This window comes from Nerophis lumbriciformis, linkage group LG01 (genome assembly GCF_033978685.3).
Source record: "Nerophis lumbriciformis linkage group LG01, RoL_Nlum_v2.1, whole genome shotgun sequence".
NCBI classification, from domain to species: Eukaryota; Metazoa; Chordata; class Actinopteri; order Syngnathiformes; family Syngnathidae; genus Nerophis; species Nerophis lumbriciformis.
The window spans coordinates 43427018-43446149 of NC_084548.2; the positions used below are offsets into that span (position 1 = coordinate 43427018).

The 19132-nt window shown below is 39.3% G+C and overlaps 1 protein-coding gene across 3 annotated transcripts in view; it reads left to right on the forward strand.

Moving 5' to 3' along the window:
* The window catches only part of spryd3 (SPRY domain containing 3), a 117202-nt gene that overhangs the window by 54533 nt on the left and 43537 nt on the right, over positions 1 to 19132 (forward strand). For all 3 annotated transcript variants that reach the window (XM_061982646.2, XM_061982636.1, XM_061982655.1), the window contains one exon: positions 16073 to 16130. In XM_061982646.2, the coding sequence (XP_061838630.1) occupies positions 16073 to 16130 (58 nt within the window). The remainder of the gene's footprint in view (positions 1 to 16072; positions 16131 to 19132) is intronic.

The window sequence follows — 19132 nt, forward strand, 5'->3', positions numbered from 1 at the left end:
GCTTAGTGATGTATCACATATGTCAGATTGTAGGTGGGTTTATTTTGTACCTTTCGCGTTCATATTTCACTGTTTGTTGCATTTTTGTTGCGTTTCACATGATTGTAAAATATGTCGATCGAAAGGGTGTGACATTCATATTTTTTCAATATTCAAAAATATTGTTTTATCATTCATAGAAAAATTTAAAATTTCATTACGTTTCTTAAGGTGGTCTGTCATAACGTTTTTAGCATTCAATCAGACATTATAGTGAGGTTTTGTATTAGTGTTCCTAAAAATAGATATACCGGCCCCCAGACACATTTTCTTTCTCTAAATGTGGCCCCCGGGTCAAAATAATTGCCCAGGCCTGCCATAGACACTTAATTGATATCAATACAAAATGCGGTCGATAAAATATTTGATATATATTTATATTTTTTGGTTGGAAGAAACCAGAAATTATGAAGCAAGATTCGTTTCACAAAGTCACTCGCACGTTGGGAATACAAGAAACACGAAGTGTCATTGAGCAATGGGAGCGACACGCTAACAGCCAATCAGGTAACAGTATCAACTACACCTTTCCGGTCCCAGACCGTAGTCGAGGAGCCATTCCCTGCAGGGCCGATGTTTTCGTCGGGGGTAACACCCTTCGCTTTATCCGACAATTGGTCTGCAAAGCCCCGCTTTCGGGTCGGAATGACGAGGCTGCCAATTTGTGACAATTTGATTGCTTTATTCTTATTTCTGCAGGACACAACCGTACACATTCGCCAGTCGCCACTACTGCTGCATGCTACCGCTCGCTTACTGACGTCCCTCACCCAACACACTGCCATTCTTAAATGACGAAGGCAAAACGTACTACTACCGGCGCCCAATTCTAACAAGCTCTTTGGACAATGCTAAGTGGAGATGAACTCTGTTAATGCACTTCATCTTCAACATTATCAGCTCCACATGACATTGGTGAACCTTTGGCGTAAGCAATGTGGAATGGCAATGCTTGTGACATGCTAACAACACAACTGTGACTGTCAAGTTGACTGTTTGGCAGAACTATAAATGTATGTGGTTTAAGCACATCAAAGCCCACTTTAACTTAATGGAATACCAGGATATGAGAAAGTATTTTCACTTAGTGGCTATATTAAATTGGCCGAGCGGTGGCCATGGCTGCCAAGTGATGGCCATAGGCTACATGTGACTACTGTAATATACAATGGAACACACTCAAGGCTGCTATATTGGGTGAAATTATTGTTAAGGTGACTATGTAGGTGGTATTTATTGTTTGAAGGGCTCTAATCATGTTTAAAAAAAACGTATTTAAAAGGTGCTTGACATTTTTTTATGCTGTCGCTATTTGATTTAATAATAATAGCCTTACGTCGCAGAAATTTGTGTACCATAGTCAGGGCTGGAACCAATTTAGTCGTGATGAACGAGGGGCAACTGCACTTCAGGTCTGATGGGGCAGCAGTCAATTTATTAACTATACAAGCTAAAGTTAACCTGGATCGCCTTAAAGTGCTTAAGCAAAGACTCTACAGACTTGAAACAAACAAATCTCGAATTTCCTCATGATTTTAGGTGTTGTTGTTTATTCAGAGGGGTCAATACAAATCTAAGAATATACATACAGTCGTGGTCAAATGTTTGTATACACTTGTAAAGAACATAATGTCTTGGCTTTCTTGAGTTTCCAATAATTTCTACAACTCTTATTTTTTTGTGATAAGAGTGATTGGAGCACATACTTGTTTGTCACAAAAAATATTCATGAAGTTTGGTTCTTTTATGAATTTATTATGGGTCTACTGAAAATGTGACCAAATCTGCTGGGTCAAAAGTATACATACAGCAATGTTAATATTTGGTTACATGTCCCTTGGCAAGTTCCACTGCAATAAGGCGCTTTTGGTAGCCATCCACAAGCTTCTGGCAAGCTTCTGGTTGAATTTTTGACCACTCCTCTTGACAAAATTGGTGCGGTTCAGCTAAATTTGTTGGTTTTCTGACATGGACTTGTTTCTTCAGCATTGTCCACAAGTTCTCAATGGGATTTAAGTCAGGCCTTTTGGAAGGCCATTGTAAAACCTTAATTCTAGCCTGATTTAGCCATTCCTTTACCAATTGTGATGTGTGTTTGGGGTCATTGTCCTATTGGAACACCCAACTGCGCACAAGACCCAACCTCCGGACTGATGATTTTAGGTTGTCCTGAAGAATTTGGAGATAATCCTCCTTTTTCATTGTCCCATTTACTCTCTGTAAAGCACCAGTTCCATTGGCAGCAAAACAGGCCTAGAGCATAATACTACCACCATGCTTGACAGTAGGAATGATGTTCCTGGGATTAAAGACCTCACCTTTTTTCCTCCAAACATATTGCTGGGTATTGCGGCCAAACAGCTAATTTTGTGTTTCATCTGACCACAGAACTTTCATCCAGAAGTAGGGATGTTCGATAATATCGGGCTGCCGGTATTATCAACCGATAAATGCTTTAAAATGTAATATCGGAAATTATCGGTATCGGTTTCATAATTATCGGTATCGGTTTCTAAAAGTAAAATGAATAACATTTTAAAACGCCGCTGTGTACACGGACGTAGGGAGAGGTACAGAGGGCCAATAAACCTTAAAGGCATTTCCTTTGCGTGCGTGCCGTCCGAGTCACATAATATCTACCGGCTGTTCTCATCAGGAATTAATGCAACGCATACTTGATCAACAGCCATACAGGTCACACTGAGGATGGCCGTATAAACAACTTTAACACTGTTACAAATATGCGCCACCCTGTGAACCCACACCAAACAAGAATGACAAACACATTTCGGGAGAACATCCGCACCGTAACACAACATAAACACAACAGAACAAATACCCAGAATCCCGTGCAGTACTAACTCTTCCGGGACACTACAATATAAAGCCATTATCGGACATCTCTATCCAGAAGGTTTTATCTTTGTTAATGTGATCAGCAGCAAACTTTAGACGAGCCTTAAGGTGTCGCTTCTGGAGCAATGGCTTCCTTCTTGCATGGTAGCCTCTCAGTCCATGGCGATGCAAAACACGCTTTACTGTGGACACTGACACCTGTGTTCCAGCAGCTTCCAATTCATTGTAGACCTGCTTTTTGGTGGTTCTCGGTTGACTCTTGATCATCCTGACCAATTTTCTCTCAGCAGCAGGTGATAGCTTCCGTTTTCTTCTTGATCGTTGCAGTGACAAAACTGTGCCATGCACTTTATACTTACGAACAATTTTCTGCACAGTTGCTCTTGGGACCTTAAACTGCTTTGAAATGGCTCCAAGTGACTTTCCTGACTTGTTCAAGTCAATGATTAATTTTTTCAGATCTGTGCTGAGTTCCTTTGACTTTCCCATTGTCGTGTTTGTAACCGAGTCTAATGACTGCATCACATGAGCCCTATTTAAATGGGCTCAGAGAAGTCAACAGGTGTCGTCAATCATAATCACTCACGTGAAGTTAAGAGGCCATGCCATGAAGCTGATTTGATTGTAACTTTTCTACATCACCAATATTGATCATGTATGTTGCTGTATGTATAATTTTGACCCACCAGTTTTACGCACATTTTCAGTAGACCCATAATAAATTCATAAAAGAACCAAATTTCATGAATGTTTTTTGTGACAAACAAAATCGAGTTATTGATTTACCGTAAATCAATAATCGAGTTATTGATTTACCCAGGGGGGGCACAGGTCCGGTGGCCATGGATGAAGTGCTGGCTGTCCAGAGTCGGGACCCGGGGTGGACCGCTCGCCTGTGCATCGGCAGGGAACATCTCTGCGCTGCTGACCCGTCTCCGCTCGGGATGGTGTCCTGCTGGCCCCACTATGGACTGGACTCTTACTATTATGTTGGATCCACTATGGACTGGACTCTCACAATATTATGTCAGACCCACTCGACATCCATTGTTTTCGGTCTCCCCTAGAGGGGGGGGGTTACCCACATATGCGGTCCTCTCCAAGGTTTCTCATAGTCATTCACATCGACGTCCCACTGGGGTGAGTTTTTCCTTGCCCGTATGTGGGCTTTGTACCGAGGATGTCGTTGTGGCTTGTGCAGCCCTTTGAGACACTTGTGATTTAGGGCTATATAAATAAAGATTGATTGATTGATTGAAGTACGTACTCCAACCACTCTATCACAAAAAATTAAGAGTTGTAGAAATTATTGGAAACTCAAGACAGCCATGACATTATGTTCTTTACAAGTGTATGTCAACTTTTGACAACGACTGTATATATTGTAGATCTGTATTTAACATCATCATCTTTTTATTTCCTTGTTAGTACGATATTATACAGACAGTAGCCTTTTAGATGAAAGTGAACTAGTATAGCTAACTGTATGACAAAAAAACCCACAATAAACACTTCATCATTCATGGAAAATATTATTCTTAGTGAGTAAAATGTATTAAACACTAAAACTAAAACATATGCACTTATATATGCATAATTTAACTTAGTTTTTCTTTTAATTAAATCTCCATAAGGTGCATTTTATTTTGTGAAATGGAAAAAAAAACCCTCCTCGAATGATTTATTTCTGATGTATATGTTACTATCAAGGGTGTGCAGTTTTTTCATATCCATAGTAATGTGTCTGTTTGGCTGTTCAAGTCAAGTAAACAGATTTCAGGGACTTTTGCAAAATGTGAACATGTTTTCAATTTTGGAAAGCCGTTTCAGATGACAGGGCGACTGCCAGAGACAACAACTTGACAAGCCAATCATCATTCAACAAATTGGCTAGACAACAATTTTCTTTTTGACGAAGAGATGTCATTCTTTGTTCCATAAACTAAGGCCTTTAGAGAAAACACACACTTCTAGCCAAATAAGTTGATGTTTTTTTGCCTGCCTGTATCTCAGTTTACAGTTAATTAAAACAACTTTTTTTTAATCAATTTTAGCAACTGTGGAAATCCCTGCATTGGCATTTCAGCCATTTGTCTTATCGTTTCCTTTGTCAGTGCAATAATCCACCCAGTATGTATTTATGGCCAAGTACATTCATCCTCAATCTCCTGGACATTCATTCATTTTCTTTAAAGCTTTATCCCGTTCAGAGTCACTGGTCAGAAGGAGCATATCTCAGCTCTCTTATGGCTTAGAGGTCTTGACTGGTCGGCAGTTAATCACACACACACACACACACACACACACACACACACACACACACACACACACACACACACACACACACACACACACACACACACACACACACACACACACTTACGTTCACAATTCACATCTATGGTTAATTACCTGGCTATAGCTGTGAGGCAGACCTGTCAACCACTCTTACACTATGCTGCCCACTTAGGATAACAGTTTACAGTCAACAAGTGCACATTTTCAAAAAACTTTGCTTTGAACCATGACCTTGCCCCCACTTCACCTCTTTTTCCCCTAAACCAGTCCTTCTCAAATAGTGGGGCGGGCGCCCCTGGGGGGCCGCAGCGCGACCTCAGGGAACATGCTTTTTTATGTACCAGAATGTGACGAAGTGGATGTAGCACTTGGCTTCACTGTAACCACAGTGGGAGATGAGGAAAAGCTGGTCTGTTGTTTTCTTTAATGTTAATAAACTTAGAATTTTATGCAGAGGTATAGTTATAACAATTTTATAGAAAAATTATACTACTTATAGTCACGTGGAGAGTGTGTGTGTGGGGGGGGGTGCTTTTTATAAGGGGCGCGTAACAGAAAATAATTGAGAAGCACTTCCCTAAACTATCCACCTGTTTAAGGTCTTCTACATATACGCCACAGACCATACCAACATAGCAAGACTGAAAGTTGCCAACTGCACCCCGATTATTGAGGCAAGCAAGGCTGAGATTACTTCAATAACCATCCCCTCCTTAACCACTAGTTCTGTTCCAGGAACTGTCAAACTCACTAACAAAAACACCCCCCCACCCTCCCCCAAAAAGTGTCACATAAAAACTTCAGACTATCTCCAACCTGCTATAGTCCAAGAACATGCTGATGATTCAAGAGTCAAAGAACCCCTCTTCGCCAATGACCTCGTTGAAACATTCCAGTTTGGATGGCTGTCCTCACTGCAGCACCAAAAGCCAAACGGCTTACAAATGACCTTCTCCTCTCCTCTGTTTTCTGGTGTGGAGTTTGTTCATCCTATCGAACTAGACCTCAGCACAGCATTCGATACCATCCGTTATTCCTTCCCTCTGTCTTACCTGTGTTCAAAATCACTGGCACTGCAGTCTTATGGTTTAAATCCTACCTCTCGGATAGACACCAGTTATTTTAAATCAACAACTCTAAATCACTCATTTTTCAATATCCCAATGCCCCCAGGGTGCAATTATTTTTCCCTTTTTTTCATTCATAATGTTTTCCCCCTTGGCCAACTAACATGCCATCATCGACTTCAGTAGCACTGCTTTACCAAAGTCAACCAGCTTCACATTTCCACCATAACCATTACTGCTGTTACTTACTCTACCCTAACCCAGTGGTTCTCAAATGGGGGTACTCGTACCCGTGGGGGTACTTGAAGGTATGCCAAGGGGTACGTGAGATTTTTTGAAAATATTCTAAAAATAGCAACAATTCAAAAATCCTTTATAAATATATTTATTGAATAATACTTCAACAAAATATGAATGTAAGTTCATAAACTGAACATCAAATCAAGTAGGATATTCCATTCATTACAAAGCAACAATGCAACAATGCAATATTCAGTGTTGACAGCTAGATTTTTTGTGGACATGTTCCATAAATATTGATGTTAAAGATTTCTTTTTTTGTGAAGAAATGTTAAATTTAAGTTCATGAATCCAGGTCGATCTCTATTACAATCCCCAAAGAAGGCACTTTAAGTTGATGATTACTTCTATGTGTAGAAATCTTTATTTATAATTGAATCACTTGTTTATTTTTCAACAAGTTTTTAGTTATTTTCATATCTTTTTTTCCAAATAGTTCAAGAAAGACCACTACAAATGAGCAATATTTTGCACTGTTATACAATTGAATAAATCAGAAACTGATGACATAGTGCTGTATTTTACTTCATTATCTCTTTTTTTCAACCAAAAATGCTTTGCTCTGATTAGGGGGTACTTGAATTAAAAAAATGTTCACGTGGGGTACATCACTGAAGAAAGGTTGAGAACCACTGCCCTAACCAATCACATTAGTAGAAAAAATAGGCCCTGAAACAATTGTTACATATATTTCGAATGTAGTGTAAAGTCTAATATATCGGTAATCAAATTTGATTAGTATGAAAAAAAGCTATTTAGCGACCAGCACTCTAAATTAGCTTTTACATTTCTAAGCTGAAGATTTTCTATTGGACAGATAAATCACACAGATGACACTTTTTAGTATTAGAGATCTTTCAGACATCCACGAAAACAGATGTTTGGTAGATCCATTAAGCACAAGCAAGTGTGTCGGTCAAGTCAGAACACCATTAAATGTTATAGCCCCTAGCATGTCATCTGCAAAAAAAAGTCATCAATTGGGAAGGACATTGTCCTCCCCCACCACGTTGTGAAGATCATGTCAGTCAACCTGATAAATGGTCAGGCTCGCGATCAAGATAAAAAGAAGAGGAGCACACTTGGCGGTTCAACAGGTTTTAGACTTGGAGCGGTAGCTGCATTCTTGAATGTCTCCGCGTCTTCCTCTGCTGATGTCTCAATCTGTCCTTATCCGCCTCTTGCTTTTGCTCCATCCATCTCCATTTCCTCCTCCCCAGTGGGCTCGTGAAATGAAGCTGATAATGTTTCCCTGATGTTTGCCCCAAATGTTGCACTTTGTCTGGAAGCAATGATACAATTATTCATTATGCTTCTCCACAAAGGTGTTAATTTAATGTGGTTTGCTTTGTTTTTCGGGGATTTCTGTTTTCAAATCTTTGCATCAATAATGTGTGGCTTTTTAATGTCATTTAAAGCACATTTATTCCCCTTTTGAAATTACATTAAAATTGAGGTGAAACTCAAAAAAATTGAATATCTTGCAAAAGTACATGTCAGTAATTCAACTTCAAATGTGAAACTAACAATATGTGATATAAACTCATTACATGCAAAGTGACACATGTCAAGCCTTTATTTGTTATAATTTTGATGAGCATGGCTTACACTTTTTGAAAACCCCCAATTTGTTGAGATTTTCAATTCAAGATTTTCATAAACCCATTCATCCACCCATCTATCTTCTTCCACTTATCCGAGGTCGGGTCGCGGGGGCAGCAGCCTAAGCAGGGAAGCCCAGACTTCCCTATCCCCAGCCACTTCTTCCAGCTCTTCCCGGGGGATCCCGAGGCGTTCCCAGGCCAGCCGGGAGACATAGTCTACCCAACGTGTCCTGGGTCTTCCCTGTGGCCTCCTACCGGTCGCACGTGCCCTAAACACCTCCCTCGGGAGGCGTTCGGGTGGCATCCTGACCAGATGCCCGAACCACCTCATCTGGCTCCTCTCGCTGTGGAGGAGCAGCGGCTTTACTTTGAGTTCCTCCCGGATGACAGAGCTTCTCACCCTATCTCTAAGGGAGAGCCCCGCCACCCGGCGGAGGAAACTCATTTCGGCCACTTGTACTCGCGATCTTGTCCTTTCGGTCATAACCCAAAGTTCATGACCATAGGTGAGGATGGGAACGTAGATCGACCGGTAAATTGAGAGCGTTGCCTTCCGGCGCAGCTCCTTCTTCACCACAACGGATCGATACAGCGTCCGCATTACTAAAGACGCCGCACCGATCCGCCTGTCGATCTCACGATCCACTCTTCCCTCACTCGTGAACAAGACTCCAAGGTACTTGAACTCCTCCACTTGGGGCAAGATCTCCTCCCCAACCTGGATATGGCACTCCACCCTTTTCCGGGCGAGAACCACGGACTCGGACTTGGAGGTGCTGATTCCCATCCCAGTCGCTTCACACTCAGCTGCGAATCAATCCAGTGAGAGCTGAAGATCCTGGCCAGATGAAGCCTTCAGGACCACATCATCTGCAAAAAGCAGAGACCTAATCCTGCAGCCACCAAACCGGCTAGGCGCCTTGACATGTGTAAACTTCAATCTTGCTTTTAAATGTTTGGATTTTTGAGGACGCTACAATGTACCTACAGTACAAAACGAAACTAAAGTAGGCAACCTGTGCTGCAGAAATAATCTCGCACGACCAGCTGGAGTGCTGTGCGCGCGCAGCGGTGTGTTGTTACAGCTGAGCATAGCAGTGGAGAAAACTTAACGAAAGCCCACGGCAAAGCCCAGTTACAGATTAAAATGGGTAAGTGCAAGTTCAACGATTCGTGGCTCCAGAACGATCAATTTAATGCTTGCTTGAAGCCGGAGTATGGAAATATATTAAGTGTTTATAGGACCTGGATGTGGAGCCATCCAGGAGGGAAGCATTTGTAAACATTGCAGTGAAAGTGAATGGAATGATAATGTAAAAGTCAAAATTCTGGGATAAATCTGTGTCAATAGCTGCTGAAATGCAACAAACACTTGTACAACTATACTAGGATCAACTTAACCCCCCAACCCCCAAAGGAGAGTTATGCGGGTAAAGTAGGAGATCAATATGAGATGTTTAGTGGTGAAATCATACTATTACATACAGTCAGCACTCGCAAATTTATCTGAGGTAGTAGTGTACTCACAGCAGTAAAACTATAAAAAATAAAATAAAATGAATTGTCATATAATATTTCTATTATGTATTCCAATGATTTCAGGTCAGCTTCTCATGCCTAACCTCCAAGTTTATACAGCAACTGACTTTAAAAGCTATAAAGGTTGTCTGCTTAGTGTTATTGTGGGTGAGCAAAACAAAGAAGATTTGCAAATTTCATCTTGTCATACTTCAATAAAAACTAGTCCTTGATTATTAGCAATATGTTAACAGAAAAGTTACAGGAAAGAGATAAAAATGTACTCATACATACCAGATACAAAATTAGAAGAGCATATTTGAATGCTATCTACATTATTCACACCAAAATTCTGTTTGAGACTTGCAAGCAGTTAGGCTGACCATATTCTGAAATCCCAAAAAGAGGACACATATATGCGTGCCAAGGCGGGCAGCACGCCAAGGGCGGGACTAGGTGAAAATTTGCCAATGATACTTGAACTTGCTTTATAAATAATATATTTAAATACAGCATTTTTTCTCCTCTGTTGACAGCAGTGTTGGCGCTAGGAATTTTCAAAATGGGGTCCCATGGACCCCATCAAGTCATAAAAATGGGGTCCAACAGTACATTTTTGGAGTCCCACTTTTTTGTAAGCGTTTTGAAAACAAATGATAAACGTATGCATTGTCCTGTTATATCTCACATTCTATATTGTGTTTTGGAAAAAGGTTGTCATGAACGTTACTTAATTCATTAAAAGAAATAATTAAAAAAAAAAGACAAATTTGTATACATATGTAAATGTATTCAGTTATAAACATTCATTCACTTTCTTCTTTTCTTCATGGATCTAAACTTTACCACTGCTGGTAGTTTTTTCTATGTTTTTATTTGATAAGTTGGAGGTGTATTTTTTTCAGTATAAAAGTGTAAAAAGTGTTTTGCTTCGGTCATGAAATGATGATAATGGTGTGCCAGGGCATGCATACATTTTATATTTAACGCTTAAATCTCTGGAGTCTACATCAACTTCAGATCTATCCCTCATTTCAAAATGTTTTAGTTTTTTTTATGTAGTTTTTTTGTTTATTTGTTTTCCGCCCTTTTTTTGTCTAACAAAACTATGTTTTTTTATGGCAAACACACAAAATATGCAAAATCTTCCACCAAAAATATTTTTCAAAGTGGAATACTTGATGTGAAGTAATCGGAACCTTGGATTGGTCAATAATTCATAATAACATTGATTTTGATTCAATATTATGTTTTGAGCAATGACAGTTTGAAAGAAAAAAAAAGAGCTTTGTTTTATTAGTCAACATTGCAACTTTTTCTAAATTACATTTCAACTTTAAGCTTTTTTATTTCACTTGTGTTATGTTTTTAATTATTTGAATAGTATTTTTAGAATGTCCAGTGGGCCTTTAAAACATTAGCTGTGGGCCGCAAATGGTAAAAAAAAAAAAAAAAATCTGCGTCCTTTCTGATTTCAATGCGTTAAAAAGACACAAAAAGTGCGTTAACGCCAACACTGGTTGACAGTATAACAAAATAAGTCACACTTATATTCTGTAACATTCACAGTTTTGGAAAAAAGTGCAGAGGTAGAAATATTCAAAATAACCTCTAAATTTCCTCTCTGGGATTAATAAAGTATTTCTGATTCTGATTCTGATTATATACATATATATATATATATATATATATATATATATATATATATATATATATATATATATATATATATATATATATACACAGTATATGTATATATATACAGGTAGTGTGTGAATGTGAGTGTGAATGTTGCCTGTCTATCAGTGTTGGCCCTGCGATGAGATGGCGACTTGTCCAGAGTCTACCCCGCCTACCGCCCGAATGCAGCTGAGATAGGCTCAAGCACCCCCCCACCCCCACTCCCCTGAGCGACCCCGATAGGGACAAGCGGTTTAAAATGAATGGATGGATGGTTTACAATAGAGGGGCTTCTGGTGTCTTTAGCTAGTTTAATCATTTTGTTTTCTAACGTAAAAGCAGTGAATATATTCATATATTTACAATTCATTCTGGACCTCTGATTTTCCTTCATGTCTTTGTACTACTTTTTTGTCCATAAGGATGTGAAATGGTCTTAAATGGTATTCATTATGGTCTTTTAAAAAGTCTTAAATTTGACTTGTTGAAATCTGCAGAGACACTGCTATGTCATATATTAGTTTCACCTTGTAAATCTAATTGCTGGGATAAACACGGTTAATGAAGGAAGTGTACATCTGTAGTTGTTTCCCCATATTTCTACACAATAACTCAGATATGGTAACACTAGAGAGCAGTAAAGAATATGAAGCGATTTTTGGTCCAGAACATGTTTTGCTTTATACATTATTGACATGTTTCTTGCTACTTTATGTTGTATATTTTTTATATGAGGTTTCTAGTTCATTTTATCATCTATTATTACACCCAAAAATGTGTTTTATTTTACCCTTTCAATATTTACTGCGACTATTTGTATTTCTGTTTGACTTTATCTTCTACTGTTACAAAATAGCATTATTTTAGTCTTACTGACATTCAAAGATTGTCTGTTTTTGTCAAACCATCTTTTTAATTTGTTAATTTCTTCTGTTATTATTTGTATTAGCTTCAGTGTGTTCTCTCCTGAACAAAATGCCATTGTATCATCTGCAAATAATAATAACTTTAAATTCTTAATAACTTTACAAATGTCGTTTATATAGAGATTGAACAATTTTGGTCCAAGTATTGATCCCTGAGGTACGCCACAATATATTTTCAGCTCTGTGGAAGTGTGTTCGCCTATCTTCACGTATTGCTTCCCTTACATTTTTTACTATCTATTACATTTGTGATCTCTTCCGTTATTTCGATTAACGCCATTGATGTTGAGATGTTAGCTCTGTATCCCTATTGGTTGTCTCAGAGTGTTTTGTTTTTATTTATGAATTTGTCTAATCAGTTGTTAAACAGTTTTTCAATGATTTTAGAAAATTGTGGAAGGTGGAAAGTTGCTGATATATGTTAAAGGTTCTGAGATCTCTTCAATAACCTTTTTTATCGTTTTCATATCAATTTCGTTGCAATCAGTTGAGGTCTTGGATTTACCTTTTTTCACAATATTGATTATTTCCTCTTTTGTCACTCCTTCAAGGAACATAGAGTTGGGGTTTCTATCTATGGTGTCATTCAAGTCCTCAACTGACTCAGGATCTGGAATCTTTTCCTCCAGATTTGGTCCAATGTTCACAAAGTACTTATTGAAGCTTATAACTACTTCGTTCGTATTGTAATTTTTTACATTTCCATCTAAGAAGTATTTAGGATAGTACTTTTTAGCAGCATTTTTAATAATGCTATTTAGGATGCCCCATGTTGCCCTCATATTGTTTTTGTTTTGGTCCGGGGGTGCTCAAAGTAAAGCCGCTGCTCCTCCACATCGAGAGGAGCCAGATGAGGTGGTTCGGGCATCTGGTCAGGATGCCACCTGAACGCCTCTCTATGGAGGTGTTTAGGGCACGTCTGACCGGTAGGAGGCCACGGGGAAGACCCAGGACACGTTGGGAAGACTATGTCTCCCGGCTGGCCTGGGAACGCCTCTGGATCCCCCGGGAAGAGCTGGACGAAGTGGCTGGGTAGAGGGAAGTCTGGGCTTCCCTGCTTAGGCTGCTGTCCCCGCGACCCGACCTCAAATAAGCGGAAGAAGATGGATGGATGGATGGAATTGACTGTAATATTATTTTCTACATGTTCGTAGTATGCCAGTTAGCTTGTTCTTATACGTTTTGTACTCGTTTTCTGCTTCTGTAGATCTTTGTGTTATAAATGTTCTATATAGTGTATTCTTCTTTTTGCAAGCATTTCTTAGTCCATTTGTCATCCATGGTTGATTATTTTTCTTTTGCTTCTTATTAAGTTGTTTCAATCATAAAGCATCTCAAAGGTATTAAAAAAAAAAACATATGCATCATCTACATCATTTTCAGTGTATACATTGTCCCAACTGTGTTTTCTCAGATCATTTTTGAAAGCTGTCATACTTTTTTTTGAACATATTCTTTGAAAAGTTTTTTTTAGAGTCTTGTTAGGATCTTGTCTAAAAGTTGACCCACTAGGTATTTTTGTTGGCACCTGGAAACAACATACTTTCTTTGCATGCAGACAGACTGAGTGCGAGACAAACACATCCTAGACAAATAGGATATCCAAAACAGAGAGGAAAGCACACTTGTAAATGTGTTTGTGTGATTTAATTCAATAAGTAAAACTGCATAAGTCACACAGAAATATGCCAACCGCCTCATGCTTTTTACCAGAGAAGCACTGCCTGAAAAATCTATTTAGGTTTTAACTAACAGCACAGTGGCACTGGATTCCTTCGGGGTACTCACTCTCACAAACATGTACAGTGTGTAATATTCATTAAAGACTCAATAGGTGTGGATGGTTGTTGATCGCAATGTGCCAAATCGTTGATTGACAGATGATTAGTCCAGGGTGTCAAAAATTCCCAAATTGGTGTATCGAGGGGGAGGAGTATATTTATAGCTAGAATTAACTGAAATTCAAGTATATATATGACTTTCAGTGAATTCTAGCGATATATATATATATATATATATATATATATATATATATATATATTGTATTTTATTATATATATACATATAAATAAAAGACATACTTGAATTTCAGTGTTCATTTATTTACACATATACACACATAACACTCCTCTCTACTCATTGTTGTATTTGAAAGTGCAATGCTTTGCAGCCAGTAGCACAGCCTTTGAAGGAGCGTAGGTATGAGCAGTGTAATATTCTGGGTTGGAGTCAATAACCAGGCGAGGTGACGAAGTTACGTCTCTTTACTTCATACTTCAGAACCGACTCCCACACTTGCCGTCAGGGTGCGCAATACAACGTAAACCGTTGGCCAACCAAAAAGTAACCACAGAACACTATACGGTATAGTGTTCTGTAGTTACATTTTGGTTGGCCAAGCGGACGTGACGACAGGATGTCCCCACTCAGGTCCGCACGGACCTGGAGGGGGCGTGCCTTAAGTCCGGCTGGAAATCGGGAGAAATTCGGGAGCATGGTTGTCCCGGGAGATTTTCGGGAGTAGCACTGAAATTCGGGAGTCTCCCGGACAATTCGGGAGGGTTGGCAAGTATGACGGGGGGTTCGGTTCGGTTCGGAGATGTACCGAACGAGTTTCCACACGAACATATAAAGTAGCCGCCTAAGCTAAAGTCTTAACAAGCTGCTCCAGTTCCTTCTGCCTGTCTCTGTCAGTACTCTACACAGCACCCAGCATTGTCCAACCCACACAACCATCTGATTGGTTACCAACAGAGCGGTAACAGCCAATCAGCAGTGCGTATTCAGAGCGGTAACAGCCAATCAGCAGTGCGTATTCAGAGCGCATGTAGTCAGTGCTTAGCGTTTAGCAGGTAAGCATCAGGCAGCGGACTCTCCCCAAATTATAATAAACACCTCCCAGTCAACTACTAGTAACATCACTATGAGCCCGTTGACCTTCTAGAAATATAAACTGCAGCTCAGCTCGCTCGCAGCCCTGGCTTGAGGTGAAGGCTAATTCGCTTTTAGCATAACATTAGCTAATTTTGCGGTGTGTGTGCGTGTGTGTGTGTGTGTGTGTGTGTGCGTGAGTGGGTGTTACGGACAGCAAAGCCCTGTCTGTCTGTTATTTCACTTTACTTTTTTCTGTGTTGATTGAGCTGTGTTGAAGCAGCAAAAAAGGACATTATGTTAAATGAAGAGTTTCTGTCTCTGACAGTTGATATAATAATGTAAGTGTACATGAATAAGCCTACATGAACTCCATGGTGTTCAGGGATGAATAGTCTCTCCTATTGCTATTGTACTATTTTTTCAGCTATAGTTACATTAATCATTAGTAATGGAGCAGCCTTGTTTTGAATGGCAGGGTCCCTGCTATCACATGTTGATAAAAATATAACGTTTACATAAAAAAACTCAAACACAGGCTTCCCAAATGTTGTATTAAATTAAGCATGATGAGTTGACTTGAAATTGTTTAATGTTGCACTTTTTATATGTAGAAGAACAATTTTGTCATTTTATTTAATCTGAGCAACAACTTGAGGCAGTTTAATGTTGATTAACGTGGGCAAAATTATTATAGTGTTCCCAATGTTAAAAGGATAAAGCCATTGTTTACAAATTTGGTAAATCAATAACCAAAACATTTATATTTTGTTGTTTTCTTACTGTACCGAAAATGAACCGAACCGTGACCTCTAAACCGAGGTACGTACCGAACCGAAATGTTTGTGTACAGTTACACCCCTAGTACATACTGATTATTTTTTTCTCAAAGAGATGTGATGTGTTTTGCCAGGACTACCCCAGGAATAGACACCCAGGATGGAGCCGCGGATCGGTGGCCTACCATGCAGGTCAGCCTTTTTTTTTTTTCTATTTGGGCATTGTGTGGTATCTTCTTCAAATGTGTGGAAGCAACAGAATAAGAGACAACCCTCTGTATCATCCGCTTGGTCTTCGTTTGTGTAATACATTGAATGTGTAGAATTCCTTCTGAATGAAAAAGGTGAGTGGGAGACGCTACATCTTTATCATCTTTCTGTTGACTTTTGGACACAAATATCTCAGGGCAGCATCTCAAGAGGGATGTAAGGGTGCTTTGCGCAGAGATCAAGGATGATGCAAGTTGATAATCAAGACATGTATTGTGAAGATCTCTCTCTCTCCGTCAGTGGGGGAGTGTCATTTCATAATGTGAAAAAAGCACCAAAATTGTATCTTTATCTTGCTCTCTTTCCACACATGTTACGTCTTAGATGTCTGTGACGACAGATCTGCCAACCTTATCTGCTCAGTCATTTACAATACTCCATTCTGGGCATCAGCGCCTGCACTGTCACTGTTAAATGCGCAAAACCTAAATATCACAATAAGAAACTGGTAATGGAAAACATCTATATTTATAAAAACCTCTCAAATATCGCTAAAATATTTTTACGCTCTCGTGAGATGGTTTTTTCAGACGTTTCGATATTGAAGTGTGTCGCAAAAGCATGATGGAAACACTTTTTTTGCATTTTGAGGGCACCTAAACACCGGACAAGACATGTCTGTGAATTTCTCATTCACAATTCTCTCCCAAAAATCCCTTATTTGCGGCCGCTGCGATACGTAAGGACGTTGCCTTTGAGTGATCACTCGCTGCCTTTTTCTTCTATTGACAATCACGGCAACAGCAGTAGCTGCAATTGTAATCACAGCTCCAAAACCATGGAATCGCATAGCATCAATCTTCCTCAAAGTGGCATTCCCAGGACAAGATTTTACGAGAATTGGGGCTCATGACGCAAAACACCATTTAATGGAAATACCCACAAGTTGCAAACGTACTTTGTCGAAATTTTTGAAAAATAGCTTTTATTTTGCCAAAAACTATAATGGAAACGCAGCCATTACAAGAAATTAGCAATCGACTTCTGCTGCCATGATCTGATAATAGAAGCAGCAGCTAATGCTTCAGCAGCTGCCCACTCTTTTTCCACATCACCCACTGCCACAATATCTTTTTAGGAGGCATTTGGGTAATAGCCTAGCTTACTCTAAGTAGTGTTTTAGTTTGAAGCATCTATTTTGTTTTGCTCCAACAGGAGTTTTTCAGTCTGGATAGGCAGGTCATGATGACTGCTTTAATGAACCTGGAGCACATATTACTGCAAAACAGGATCATTTGTCAGCATTGTTTATAGTTTCCATAATTTTTCACTGGTATTTGCAGCACACCCGCTTGCAGAGCACCAGACTTAATTTCTATGGACAGCAAATGTATTGTGCTTTTGGAGACTGTCCTCAAGGCCAAGTGATTGTCAGTGCTCGTGTGAAATCCACATGTGAGCAGCTCAGAGAAGATATGGGGCCAGAAATGACAGTAGTTGTGTTACCATTACCCCTAGAAATGCACAAAACCGAAATATCACAATAAGAAACTTGTAATGGAAATACCCATAATTCGAAAAACCTCTCAAATATCGCTATAACATCTTTACACTGTGAATTCCTCGTTTACAATTTTCTCCCAAAAATCTTTGCCATACGTAATGATGTTGCCTTTGAGCAATCACCCGCTGTCTTTGTCTTCTATTGACAATCACGGCAACAGCTGTTGCTGCAATTGTAATAATCAAAGCTCCAAAACCATGGAATTGCAAAGCGTCCATCATCCTCAAAGTGGAGTCTCGCGGCACGAGAAGAGGAAGAGAAGAAGAAGAATTGCGGCTCATGACGCAAAACACCCTTTAATGTAAACATCTACAAGTTGAAAATGTACTTTGTTGCAATTTTTAAAATGTGCTTTTATTTTGCGAAAAAATGCAATGAAAACGCAGCTAATGACAGGAATGCTTTGAAGAAAAACTATCTCCACGTGGTCTTGGAGTCATGTGTTCTGAAACCATGTAGGTGACAAAAGTAACTGGGCAATGTTAATGTAGGCAAACCAGACAAATTGAAAAACTAACTGGCCTGGTGTAACTTTGGAAATGTATTTAATAAAGTACAGTCGATCTTATTGTCTTTGTTTTGGAAGGTTTATACGTCTTTAAATATAGCTCACAAAAGTGCCCGCACCTGTCACATTGCATTTCTTAAAGGCCTACTGAAATGCGATTTTCTTATTTAAACGGGGATAGCAGGTCCATTCTATGTGTCATGATTGATCATTTTGCGATATTGCCATATTTTTGCTGAAAGGATTTAGTAGAGAACATCAACGATAAAGTTTGCAACTTTTGGTCGCTGATAAAAAAGTCTTGCCTCTACCGGAAGTAGCAGACGGGTAGCGTGACGTCACAGGTTGTGGAGCTCCTCACATCTGCACATTGTTTACAATCATGGCCACCAGCAGCGAGAGCGATTCGGACCGAGAAAGCGACGATTTCCCCATTAATTTGAGCGAGGATGAAAGATTCGTGGATGAGGAAAGTAAGAGTGAAGGACTAGAGGGCAGTGGGAGCGATTCAGATAGGGAAGATGCTGTGAGAGGCGGGTGAGACCTGATATTCAGCTGGGAATGACTAAAACAGTAAATAAACACAAGACATATACAGGTAAAAGCCAGTAAATTAGAATATTTTGAAAAACTTGATTTATTTCAGTAATTGCATTCAAAAGGTGTAACTTGTACATTATATTTATTCATTGCACACAGACTGATGCATTCAAATGTTTATTTCATTTAATTTTGATGATTTGAAGTGGCAACAAATGAAAATCCAAAATTCCGTGTGTCACAAAATTAGAATATTACTTAAGGCTAATACAAAAAAGGGATTTTTAGAAATGTTGGCCAACTGAAAAGTATGAAAATGAAAAATATGAGCATGTACAATACTCAATACTTGGTTGGAGCTCCTTTTGCCTC